At 41.3% G+C, this 13445-nt stretch overlaps 1 protein-coding gene and 1 long non-coding RNA gene across 2 annotated transcripts; both read left to right on the top strand.

The window, feature by feature from the left end:
• Positions 1 to 205: 205 nt before the first annotated feature.
• On the top strand, positions 206 to 7713 carry LOC134446485 (uncharacterized). The gene is made up of 11 exons (XM_063195853.1): positions 206 to 401; positions 1473 to 1570; positions 1884 to 2033; positions 2668 to 2786; positions 2891 to 3027; positions 3396 to 3489; positions 3640 to 3751; positions 3953 to 4176; positions 4271 to 4439; positions 4726 to 4853; positions 5635 to 7713. Exons 2-11 carry the CDS (start codon positions 1474 to 1476, stop codon positions 5950 to 5952), a joined length of 1548 nt encoding a protein of 515 aa, XP_063051923.1. The 5' UTR covers positions 206 to 401; position 1473; the 3' UTR covers positions 5953 to 7713.
• A 1956-nt stretch (positions 7714 to 9669) lies between these two features.
• On the top strand, positions 9670 to 11645 carry LOC134445621 (uncharacterized). The gene is made up of 3 exons (XR_010034313.1): positions 9670 to 10360; positions 10599 to 10746; positions 11126 to 11645. It is a non-coding gene; the product is annotated as an uncharacterized LOC134445621 (long non-coding RNA).
• The last annotated feature ends 1800 nt before the right edge of the window (positions 11646 to 13445 follow it).

Genomic DNA, 13445 nt, shown 5'->3' with positions numbered 1-13445 from the left:
GCATGCATGTGTGTCTGTATGTCTGTGTGTGTGTTTATATCATATCAATAGGTTAATGAGTTAAAAGGATTACATGATGAAGTGCCTAACAGAGAGAGGAGAGGAGAGGAGAGATTGAAAGGGGTGAGGAGAAGAGAAGACAGGATACACAGGAAAAACAGCTGAGTAATTTTCCCAGAGTCACAACAAATTTCCTCTTAACGAGTATATTTATCTCTGAATCGAGTTCATAGAGTAAAATTTCGAGTAAGAGTAGGAGCAAATTTTCAGAGTAAATGAGAAATAGGCGGAGCTTCTTGCAAAGTTAAGTTTCGTTTTCCAGCCATATTGCATTTTCTATCACCACTGCTGCTGAAGTCACGGAACAGCTCTCTGGAGGGAGAAATTCGCTGGATTTGAAAGTGAGTGTGTTTATAATCTTTCATAATCTATATGCGTTAAAATGTAGGCTATTACAAAACCCCATAGCATACCCTTTCCATTTCCCATTAGGAATATTGGGTGTTGTTTCTTTTAAAACATGAGACTGAACCGTAATGTTATTGAGCTGTCAGTTGTGTTGAACGTGAAACTGTTTAGTGTTTATGTCGTGTTGTGGTTAATTTGCCGGTACAACAAACAAGTTATGCCTTTAATGGACCGTACAAATGCATCGCAACAAACCGTAGGCAATGCAGCGAGTGTTCGGCTAACATTGGTAGCTTTCCGTTGGCACAACATATTGCGCCTCCGAAATGATCTGCTCGTCATTGTGACTAAATGTAGGCGAATTGTACGGTAGAGCTGTGCCTAGCAAGTTGTGGAATTATCACTGGGTGTGAAATAACAACTGGCTGTGAGCTGGATACGGTTAGCGTTGCCGTGTTTGGAAACCACATGTATGTAACTCTCGTTAGAGTAAAAAGTGGTTCGTTGTGGTAAGGCTAATTTAGGAAAACCACAGTAGGGTAGTCTGGATGAAAATCGCATGAATGCAATTTATGCAGTCCGACCTAGTCTATCAAATTGTGGAATTAAGCCCTGGATGTGAAATAACTGGTTGTGAGCTCGAAAAGGTTAGTGTTGCCGTGTTTGGAGACCACATGTATGTAGCTCTGGTGAGAGTAAAGTGGTTTGTTGTGGTAATGAAAAGTGGATGAAAAATCATATTCCTGCAGTGCCATTTGATGTGACCGTCTGACCGATTATTCCTAAAGTTGTGTGAAGGCTGTCGCAGTTTTGCAGAAGGCACGAACTATTTTTCAACCTGTCGCTGCGTGGCCACTTCGGTCACATGTACTTGACTCTGAGTAGAGTGACGCACACGTGGTGCTGTCCCAAAAAAATCTCTGGTGCTGTTCAGCTTTGCGTTGCGCCCGTTCTGATCGACCGTAGGCCCTACACTTGTGAGGTAGTCTGGCGATAGTTCATTGTGTTCAGAAGGATACTCAAAGCGGAAAGATTATAACACATTGTTTTTTTTCCACCAACAGGATGGAAAACACCACCGTTGTCAGAGTGAAATATAAAGATCAGAAGAAATATGTGTTTTCTCCAACAACATTTACATTCGAGTCATTTTTGGAATGTGGTAAGGGTTTAAAACCGAAATAAACACTTGTAATGTTTAAATCATGTGTAAACTTTGAATTTACAGGACTGTTGAGAAACAGTAGGCCCTTCTGCCTAAATGACTACATTACTGCCTTATTTATTAGGACTAAATTTGGCTATTACATTACTGCCTTTCATATCTGGGCCTGTTTTTTTTTGTTTTTTTTGTTTTTTTTAAACCTCTTGAGCATTTTAACTTGAAAACCTAAAGTATTGCAGCCTACCCCAAACACAATTCCGTTGCCTTTTTTGATAATGACAATAAAACGTTGAATCTTTCTCCTCTTAAGTTGCCAGGAAATTTGACCTTCCGACAATGGACATTAAAGTCTTTGATGAGTCAAGGACCGAGGTTGATCAGGAAGCTTTTGCATACTTGATGAAGCAGCCAGATGTTCATGTCCTGGAAATTGATATCCCAGAGGAAGGAACATCTGAAGGTAAATGCAACTTAGTTTTACACTTTACGCCAACACAATTGTCTGTACTTCCTGTTGATTCTTGCCCTCTAGCTGCAGTATTCAGCTGGTGTGTGAATGTGGGAAAGAGAGAGACAGAGAGTGTGTGTGTGCGTGTGTCTGCGTGTGTTTGCGTGTGCGTGTCTGCTTGTGTATGTATGCACCTTCTCACTAGCCTGGTGAACCAGCGCCACCCGCTGGACGGCAAAATGTTTTGTCTACGGGTGGGTCTGGCCTCGCATAATGATTCAATGAAGCCAGAATGCCATGAATCTGGCAAACCAATTACAACGAAAGATGTGTTTTGAATCAAAGTGGGCAGGGTTTTGAGGGAAGGTTGTTCTCATCAACAATCTTCGGATGTATTATGCATCGAGGCCAGACTAAATTAGACATCCACATTTAGTCTGGTTTATCAGGCTACCTTCTCACATGAACCCCAGACAACAGGTGCTGTGCTGCAGCCTCCAGAGCTGGTGTGTAAATGTGGACAAGTGTATGTGTATTTTGAAAGCGCTTTGAGACAAGTTTAGATGTATATATTGCGCTATATAAATACAGGTTGTATTGTATTGAAGGACAACTGTGATTTTTTTTTTTGAATTGTGTGTCACAGATTCCGTTAGCTCAGGCTCCCTTGCTGATGCTGAGGCTAGTTCTGGATCTGATGACACTGTGATACTGACCCCTAGCCCAAGACAATTAAAACAAGGAGAGGAACGTCGTCTTGCCCAAGTAAGATTCATTAATTTTGTTTTGCATGTAGGCCTACAGGTGCATTATAAAGTCATTTGTCGGTTTCTCATATTTGTTTTATGTTTAACGTCAATCATTAATAGATGGTTGAAGACATCTTAAAAGGAAGCCCAGGAGGGGACAAGATCATGAATGAATATGCTCGGACAAAGTACCTGTCAGATAGCAGAAGGCGTGACCTGGTGAAGATATTGGTTGCTCATATGACAAATGAACATGGGTAGGTTTTCAAGAAATAATAATAATAATGTTGATGATGATTATGATGATTATCCGGGCCCTAAATTAACTTTTTTCAAAAGGTAAAATGTCTGGTAGCCGTTAATTGCACTAGCCAAGAACGTACACTCACTAATGGGTCAAAGTGACTTTAAGTTGGTCTGTTCTGTCAGCCAAACTGCCAAATTTCACCAGCATTTGGCTGTCTGGTAGGTATTAATTTAGAGCCCTGATGATTAGGACAGTACAGTAATTATAAATGGTTGGTTATGATGCTATGGCTCCTAATGTGTGTGTGTGTGTGTGTGTGTGTGTGTGTGTGTGTGTGTGTGTGTGTGTGTGTGTGTGTGTGTGTGTGTGTGTTTGTAGAACAAGCCCGCCTCGGCATGTGAAGGAAGACTACGCACTGGGTATCATCTCCCTCTTCCCCTATTTGGCTGACCCAAGGAGCAAGCTTGGCTATGTAATTAGCTTTCCTCTGTAGTCTTCTTTTTAGAATTTGGTTGTATAAACCCTGATTTAATGAAGTGTAAATATCAATGAATTTATAACTATTTTGCTCTTGTAAAACATACAGTAAGAACTCTTTGTCTATTTGTTATATTTGTCATAGGAACATTATTACAACGCAGAAGATGGAAGTGGCTATTTGGCTTGGAGAATTAAAACTCTGCAGAAAGAAGCATCAGAGGGACGAGTTAAACGTCCACGACCTTCACAAGCAGGTGACTTATTTAAGTTATTGTTGAAACACATAATAGCACACAGTTTATGGTTATATTTGATTATCTCTCATAGCTAATATGGCCATCAAGTGCAGGGACTTGTAGTTTAAATCAAACACCGTCTGTAGTTTTGAGAATACTTTGATGTCTGGGAAAATAATAAGTAAGTGCATTTTGTATGTATATTTTCTGTTATTTCAGGTGGGCCATCTGTTGATAGAGATCCTTGCAAGGAAGGCAATTGGTTGAGCGATGAACGCCAGTGTCAGGAAGCAATTGCTCTGATGAAGCACACAGCTGATGAATCGGTGGTGAAGGAAAAGATGAGGTTGACCCTAGTCTATCGCCAGAAGATTCTGCGTGACACTGACAAATCAACTGATATCCTATCCATTTTTCCAAGATTCATGGACATACCAGGCCTGGTTAGTCTTTAAGTATTCTTAAAAATGTATAAAATGCAGCTGAAGTATCACTCTGGAATTCACATCACTGATTTTTCCACTCTCTGTTTTGTAGATCGAGCAGGATTTTGCACTTCTCTTTGGTGACTCAACCTCTGCAAAGCTGATGGAGAAATGGTCCACCAACATAAAACCAAAAGTCATTGCACAGAGCCGTGGCCTGACACAGACTGCGGATCTCCAAGACCTCATCCAGAATGCTCTTGCTACTGAAGTTGAAGAAGGTAACCGTAATGACAGCAGAAAAATAATTGTCAAAAAATATTACCAAACAAATAACCCAAGTCAATGTGTTGGTGGTGAATGGATAAAGTCCGCCACTCCACACTATCCTTTTACTTTTATTCTTGTCCTCCTTAATGTGCATGTACACAAGAAATAATGACTTCCATCGCATATGTCTCACTTTTGGTGTTCACACACAGTTACTGTTATTTCCTAATTGCATTTTAGACAACTGGGGTCTTCATTCGTTTTATATGTGCATGTTGTCTGTCTTGTGTAATCCAGGTTGGGACAGTGACATGTCGTCCATACTGTTGCTGGTCCACCTTCTACCACCCTCCAATCCAGGGCGCAAAAGGCCAGGAAAGATTTCCGCTCATCGAGCCTGTGATCATGTGGTGAAATTCATCAAGGTGAGTTTTCAGTCTAAAATAGTTTTGCCTTGGAGCCCTCGGAGGGTGTTGAGAAGGAGACAGCTGGGGGAGGGGGAAATCTCAGTTGCAATTGGTATATTTTATTTGTTAATACTAAAGGGCGCATTGGCAGGCTTATGATGTGGTCAAGGGGGTGTGGCAGGCTTATGATAAGGTCAAGGGGGCATTTGTTCTAAAAAAGGTTTAGAACCACTGGTCCTTAAAAGGTGAACTGTGTAGGATTGTGTGCGAGAGTTGGTATTGCAACTAAGCTGCTCATTGAAACTGTGCTGCTTAATGTGCAGCTAAAATATCTGTTTCTAGAAATTCAAAAGGGCAGACAGTTCATGCATGAAAAGTGATGGTGGTGGTAAGTATACATGAAAAAGGTACCCTTTGTGAATGGGCAGCATGGACCTTGGAAATAGCCTACAAAAAATGCACACTGCCCATTCCAAATAAAAGCTGATGGTTAGATTGAAACTGCTCCAAAATGTCTTGTTCTTCTTTTGACAAGACATAGATGAAGGAATAGCAAAACTGTATTAAAAAACATACATGTTTCTTTAATATAAACATGTAGTACAATACTTTGTGTGAAAAAGGATTAATGAATGTAGTAATTCTAACTTGATTTGTATAATACCTTTCATTTTCCAACTTTCACCAAAGCCATAGTTATTTTGTCACATACAATGATGATAGCTAGTTTGTAATGTGTAAAACCTCTTTATACAGGTTTTCTCTTGACATTAGGTCTCTTGTGTGTTTCCTTTCACAGACTGGTGCCAGCATTCAGGGCCATTTGGAGGGCATCACACAGAGTGTCCAGCCATATCTACTTGCAGTTGGACCAAAGAAAAGTATGATCCAATCTTACTTCATTGTTGTTGACAAACAGGCCTTGCCATGCAAGTCCTCCAATTCACTGGCTGCATTCGATGAGCTTTTTAAAGCTCATTATGTTTTCAGTACCACTTACTGCCATGAGCTCACAAATGTGTTCACTTTCTTGCAAACAACCATCTATGACATAGATGTTGAAATTACCAAAGTCAATCCAAGAGTAGCTGAGCTTAGAGCACGAATGCTGCAGTAGACAGAATGATTTGTTTCATTTGTCAGAAGAGTCATGCTGATGCTAATAGCCTCATACGGCACTTTAAACTTGTTCATGGTCTTTGTTCGGGCAAAAGCCTGAAGTTAAAATGTGGCCATAGAGGCTGTTCCCATGTATATCATAGTTTTTCAGGTTTGCGAAAGCATCTCAGTAAGTGTTGTACAAATGACAACTTGAATGTTGATGATGGGGAATGTTCCACCTTCACAAACTTCATTTCATCCGAGGAGACAGACTTGCCAGATCAGAGTTCACCTTCTGAGCCTGTACTACTAGAAAGGCACATAGCCAAAAATTGTGCAAATATTGTAGCAGAACTTAAGCGTGTTGGCAATCCAGTTACTACTATTGATTTAACTGTGAGTACTGTACAAGAAGTAATTGGAGACCTTGACCGTCTAAAACAAGTGCAGTTGAAAAATAGCCTTGACTTACAAGAGCCAATGAAAAGTGTGGTTGAGTCTAAAATTGATCAGTGTTTTGAGAATGCATTGGATCCTTTCCTTCCTTTAAACACTGAGAGTAAGAGAATGAAATACTTTTCTGAGAAATGGGGAAAAATTGATCCAGTTGAATATGTTCTAGGGACACGATTTGCTACACGTTTTATCAGAACAAGTGGAGGCTATGGCCAAACCATTGTCAAGGATAAATTCATGTACATACCAATTCTCGAGACGGTGAAGTCTATTTACCAGCATCCTGCTATAAATGATATGATGGCTAGAGACCCCAAACAAATGGAAAACTTGCTGTATGACATACAAGATGGAGAATTCTTTAAGGAACATGATCTCTTCTCCAAACAAGTGCACACTGTACAGTTGCAATTATTCTTTGATGAAATGGAATGTGCCAATCCAATTGGAAGTAAGCGGGGAATTCACAAACTTGGTGCCATCTATTTTACCCTGAGAAATGTGTCGCCCAAGTACAACTCGAGTTTACTGAATATTCATTTGGTTTCGTTATTCCATGCCCAAGATATCAAAACATACGGGTTTGATAAGATACTAGCACCCCTTGTGAAGGATATCTCAACACTTGAAACACAGGGAATTCAGCTTCCTCAATTTGATCATCCCATCTATGGGACCATTATCCAAGTGACTGGTGATAACCTAGGTCTTCATTCTTTATTTGGGTTTGTGGAATCGTTTAGTGCTAGGTACTGTTGCCGTTTTTGCTTACTGGAAAAGGAGGACTTTCAGACAGTATTCAGTGAAGATGATCCCAAAATATCATTTCGAACTAAACAGCTTCATGTTGAACATTGCCAGAAAATGCAGACCAACCCCACGCTACCTTATGTGATGGGAGTTAAAAGGTCTTGCCCTTTGAATTCTTTGCAATATTTTCACACCAGTGCAAACTTCTCGGTTGATATTATGCACGACATATTAGAGGGCGTTGCACAGTATGAGATGAAATTGCTCATTGAGCATCTCATTCATAATTACACCACATTAGCAGAAGTACAACGAAGAATTCAAAGTTTCAACTATGGTTTCACAGAGCAAAAAAACAAACCTCCTGGGCTAAGAATCTCTGATGCCAATGACTTGGGTTTAAACGCCAGTCAGAGCTGGTGTCTTTTGCGTCACTTTCCAATTATGTTTGGAGATCTTGTGAATCCCAATGATCAGCACTGGTACCTTTTTATTTTGTTGCTTCAGATTGTCAACATTGCTTTTTCTTCAGTTATATCCCAAGGCATCACCATATATTTGAAGCACCTGATTTCAGAGCACCATGGTTTGTTCAAGGACTTATATCCTAAGAAAAGGTTGTTACCTAAGCATCATCTCATGGTGCATTATCCCATGTGTATACGTAAAATTGGGCCCCTGTTACATACATGGTGCATGAGATACGAGGCCAAACACAATGTTTTTAAAAAACAGCTGAAAAGTTTTAAAAACATCACTAAAACTTTAGCCAAAAAACACCAGTGCCAGATGGCTTACTTGTGGCAAACATTTGATCCAAACGAGTTGAAAATGGGTCCTGGCAAAATGGTCTCCTTGAATGAAATGAAGTTTGGTGGTAAGGTGGCAGAAAAACTTGAAGTACCAGTTAGGGCCAGGGTTCTGAAAGTTAAATGGGCCAAGGTCAATGGAAGAATGTTCAGACCAGAGTTGGCTGTTTGTGTGAGAACTGATAATGACATGCCGGTTTTCCATGTAATCAAGAATGTTCTCATCAAAGATGAGCAGGTTATCTTGATGACAGATGCTCTTAAAACACGTTGTTTAGATGAACATACCCATGCATACAAGGTTTCACATACCACTGGAGACCCTTTTGTGTTAGACATTAAAGGGAAAAAACGTTTTTTTGCATGTGGGGCCTTATTTCTGGAATAAAACACATCACTCTACACACCCATACCACTTTTTTCCCATTTGATGCAGTTTGGAAGATTTTGTGTCAGACGGTATCCACTCAACGGTAGCCGTAGGGGCAACATTTCCAAGCCCATAAATGACTTTCCCCCACTTTTTAAACGTTGTGCAGATGTGCCATAGTCGAATCAAACACTTCCCGCGTCTGTCACACCCCCGCCTACTTGTACTCAATTTATTTCTGAAAACGGCAATGAAGGCGGCACCGTGACGTCATCGGCTGGCGACACCATTTATTCTGACAGCAGGCGGTTACGCCAGAGAGAGTAGAGAGAGAGAGGTTCCATTGGCCCATTGTTTCCTGGTTCTATTATTGGGGGGGAAATCCCCCTTTAGGCAGACCTAGGCAGACCTGAGGACTGTTCTATTCAATGCTAGGAGCATTATGACACGCCCCTTTAGGCAGATCGGAACCTGATCACATTAGGTGCCCATGGAAACCTATTATGTTGGCATATCTCTATTAAAGAATCTCTGGTTGAGCTTCCTTCGCTCGCTCAATCAGCTAGGACTGCAAAACGCTTGTAAACATTAGCTTTTTGGGAGTAATATTTGAGTTTTGCGTAAAATGGTTCGAATGTGTACATTCCCAGGATGCGAAAACAAGATGACTAGATGGACATCCTTGTCTTTTCATCGGCTTCCTCTGCAAAACCGAGAAGTATTGAGACTGTGGCTTATCGCAATGAGAATGGATCCTAACATCAGACCGCAGCGATTGCGACGCGCTGATCATCGAGTTTGTANTGCCCACTTCTCTGCCGATGATTTTTGTCCACTAGAGGAAATGAAACCTGGCCAAAAATCTCAGTATCGAATTCTCAAGACCGGCGCTGTGCCTACGGCCACCGAACAACGCACAGATGAAACTACGGTAAGCTAGCTTTCACATGTCCACGTATGTGATTACCCTGTACTTGAATCAGTGCAAAGTCTACTGCTAGCAAACATTCAAACAAGCCAAATTATAAGTTGTGTGCACCATTTCCAAGTTGTCCGTTTTGTCGGAAGCAGCAGTGGGTGCATTTGGAACATTGGGGAACAAAATTGAAACGTAGAGGTAAAACAGTTGACATGACCCAAGCAGGCTACCTGTGATGCAAAAGATTCCCTGATTGTCGCTCCCAACGCAGGACGCTCCCCGGTCGGCTCGCTCCCACTAGCCAGACTATCGATTGCAAAATAGAGCTCTAGACTAGCTCTACTGCTGGGTGCATTTGTGAACGGTCTCCCAGAGCGATCAGTGAACAGTCATCAACAGAGCCTTGACTTTAAGAGCCGTTCACGAATTACCAGTACATCAACAATGGAATGCTGGTTTGTTTCGAACCACACCGTATTTTACTTTCATTGCGTCATGTTGATTGTACGATGCAACCCATAGGTGAATGAGGTGTGTATGGGGTATTGTAGATGCAGATTTCCAACGTCATGAAAGCCAGATAGACAGGCATGCAAGATATGCATACAAAAAGATATAAAGACATCATAAACACTATCTTTACTGTTGCAGAAGTTTGTAAAAAGGTCCAAAATAAAAGGTTTAAATGAGGTTTAAATGAGGAATGGACATGGTTCAGCTGTGTTGATTTCTCTGAATACTACAGTCACTGACTTGTATGTATAGCCTATGTCTCAATGTCAGATGAACAAGAAAGGGGATTCATCATAGTCCCAAGCTGATGACATTGATGCAGTGTGATGTCTTATTTATGTATTCCTTTTTGTATTTATTTTCTCTTTTAGGAAAGTGCCAGCAGTGGTTTCAGCCTTGCAGTGACCGAATTATCTTCACTTCCTCAGTCAACTCCTGAGAAAAGCCAACACGGTGCACTGGAGGAACCATCAGGATCTAGAGGGCCATTTGACTCTGCATTGAATGTGCTTATGACAAGCCCCCCCCCCAGACTACAACAACACCAAAAAGGCGTTCGTTATCTGGGAAGTACTATGCCTTGGCTCCCACGTGGTCGCAACCATTGGTAAGAACAACAATCAAACACCTTTTATTTTGAAAACTGCCATTACATGACAATATTTCGCCCTTCACTATTATTCTGACAAAATACACACTGTTTTATTGTGCACCAGGTCCATCTCTAATAGTGAATGCATGAAAACCTGTCATAAATAGCTGCTCACACACTGAAATCAAACCCTGTCCTCGTTTTTGGAACACATATTGAAAATTTCACTGAGCATTTCCTTTCAATGTTTCAGCTTTGTATCCGTCGATGGACTTCCCTGCTGTACCACATCACTGGGGTGCATCGATGGGAAGAAGGGAGCAGTGAGCACACCTGTCTCCACCCCCCCTTGTCTGATGAGGAGCAAGAGAGAGGGAGGCAACAGGCCACAACTAAAGCAGGTAATATGTCCATACATTTGTTTATACCTGTGTACACTGTGTGTGAAGGTATTCAATCACTCTAGGTGAACAACTGAAATGGTTATATCTAAAATAGGGGAGGGGGGTGGTCTCACAAAGTGTATGCTTGAAGTAGTATGGGAAGCATTCACCTTCATTTGATTGACCGCTTTGCTTTATTGCTGCCATGTCTTACTGGAAGCTGGTGTGTTGTCTTTGAAATGGAATCGTAATGGTCAATAACAGTATGCAGCATTTGCCCAAGGGCCCACATGTAATGCTGGTGGGTGCCCTGCAACCTATCGGGGCCCTGTGTGTAATTGTTCTGCCACTGACAGTCTACTGGTAAATAAACAAAGTTTCATCTTTATTTCCCCAGGTGAACTCTGTTGGTCCTTCCCATATTCCAGGCAGTCAGGGGATTGAGTGTCAAAGCCCATCTACCAGAAGACGACACAGACCTTCAGAAGGACCCTAATTGAGCGTGCCTTGGAGATGAGGGATGATGCTAGTATAGCATACACAGAGCAGTTCAAGAAGCCACGTTGCAAAAGACTGCTTCAGAATATTGCTCCAGTCGCCAGACTAGACAAAAACTTTTTAGTGGCTAGACGGACCAGTCGCTTTGGGGGATTGAGATCTAAGCCCTATTAGACCCACTGACTTTTTCTTTGAATCCAACACCCAAGGGTCTTCGGGGTCACCATTTCACACTTCTCCAAAATCATCTATAACTCAGAGTTTTGGCCTTGACGCTACAAACCTTGCAACTTCTAGTTTTCAAATATATACTGAGAATTATCGCATTAGAGGTGTTACAGGTCCATCTAATTAGTATTCAACTAGCAGAGAAACAGGGTGACTTTCAATTACTTTTTTACTCGCTGTAAGAAAACTTTCTAAATGCTCTTTTTACTTATTTACACTGTTTTCTTGCACTGATTGAAGACCTTTACCACTTTTTTTGTACAGTTTTGTTTACACTCAATCTAAATGAAAATTGTTTGGATTATATTCACTTTACTGTCTTTTTTGTTAGGCTTTTCAGAATACAACCATATGTGCCACTTTAACATATATGTTTACAGTTAGTTGAAATACTTGAAAAAAGTCAAGGTGTTGCAAACTACCTCAAAGCCCCTGAGAGGCCTTGGACAAAAAACAAAACAGGACTCAGCATTTTTCATTACTGTCTGACTGTAGCTTATGCTGTGTTGTCGAATGAATGTCTTATTATGAATGACATTTTGTACAAATAAAGCCCAAACACAACTGATCTTGGTTCTTTCCATTTATTGAAAATGTACAATAGATTGTAATGATATTATAAAATGTACAATAGCATATACAATACCTAATGCATATATCATACTGAATAGATGTCATTACTATCTATAGTAATGACATCTATTCAGTATGATATATGCATTAGGTATATGCTTGTCAAAAGAAGCTGATAGTCTCTGGCAGTGCCTCTGAACACAATTGAGGCAATAATGAATTGTAAAACGTGTTTGCAATGCTTGCTGTCGGGGCTTGGACATTTCCTGTTGTATCACAGTGCAGGTAGGCTGTCGGATGTAGCCTATGAACGTTTTTGAAGGTAATATAATAATGTAAGGTATGCTATTCGAATATACTGAGGAGCTCTGTCTACTCTGCATGCGTGAATCCAACATAGTCTCCGCTGGGAAATGGATACTTGCTTCTGATAAGGCTCACGATGCAGCTGGGAATCACCTTTCTGTGGCCTGGTCCCAGTCGTAGCCCTCCAAGTGCCCAGTCGAGAACAATTCGATATGCTACTAGCCGAAATTGCCTATGGAAAAAATGATTACAGTGATTAGTATGCAGTAATGCATGAGTGAGAACAATACTCTGAATAGTAACAGTCTAACGGTGACAATTCAAATCTGCATCACACGTTCGTTATCATACTACTTACTCAACAGACAGCTGTCCATTTGATACCGCTGGCTGGGGCTGTGTCCTCCAGTTCAGTTTGGGAACACGAAAAAACGTTCCTATGACTCCACGGTTCATCAAGGCACGGACATCCTCTAGAGTTGTAAGACAGCATGCCTGGTTAGAATCACCCAGCCGTTCACCTCCTGGACGCAAATCCCATTCGATACAGCACAGACATTCATTTTCGGTTTTCATAATAGAACGTGTCCACAAGAGCACCACCAGATACCATCTGTTCGTGAGCGCGCTACTGGTTGTAGCTTGGTCCGCTGTTCCATAGCCTGTCTCTGCCTTCTTCTTTCCAACAGCTCCTCATCTGTATACTCAGGCTCAAAACGATACGGACGGCCATCATACACAAAGTCATCTTCGAATTCAAAGTCAGAATCTTCTGCCATCTTCTGTAAAAGAGGAAGTTTTCACAGCCTTGCTTGCTAACTGCAAACACAGACCGCAACAAATGCAATGGCAGCCAGCTTACGGCTGTCAAAATAAATGGTGTCGCCAGCCGATGACGTCACGGTGCCGCCTTCATTGCCGTTTTCAGAAATAAATGAGTACAAGTAGGCGGGGGTGTGACAGACGCGGGAAGTGTTTGATTCGACTATGGCACATCTGCACAACGTTTAAAAAGTGGGGGAAAGTCATTTATGGGCTTGGAAATGTTGCCCCTACGGCTACCGTTGAGTGGATACCGTCTGACACAAAATCTTCCAAACTGCATCAAATGG

The sequence above is a fragment of the Engraulis encrasicolus genome, chromosome 3 (assembly GCF_034702125.1).
Source record: "Engraulis encrasicolus isolate BLACKSEA-1 chromosome 3, IST_EnEncr_1.0, whole genome shotgun sequence".
Taxonomy (NCBI): domain Eukaryota; kingdom Metazoa; phylum Chordata; class Actinopteri; order Clupeiformes; family Engraulidae; genus Engraulis; species Engraulis encrasicolus.
This window is presented reverse-complemented; position numbering and strand designations above follow the sequence as displayed.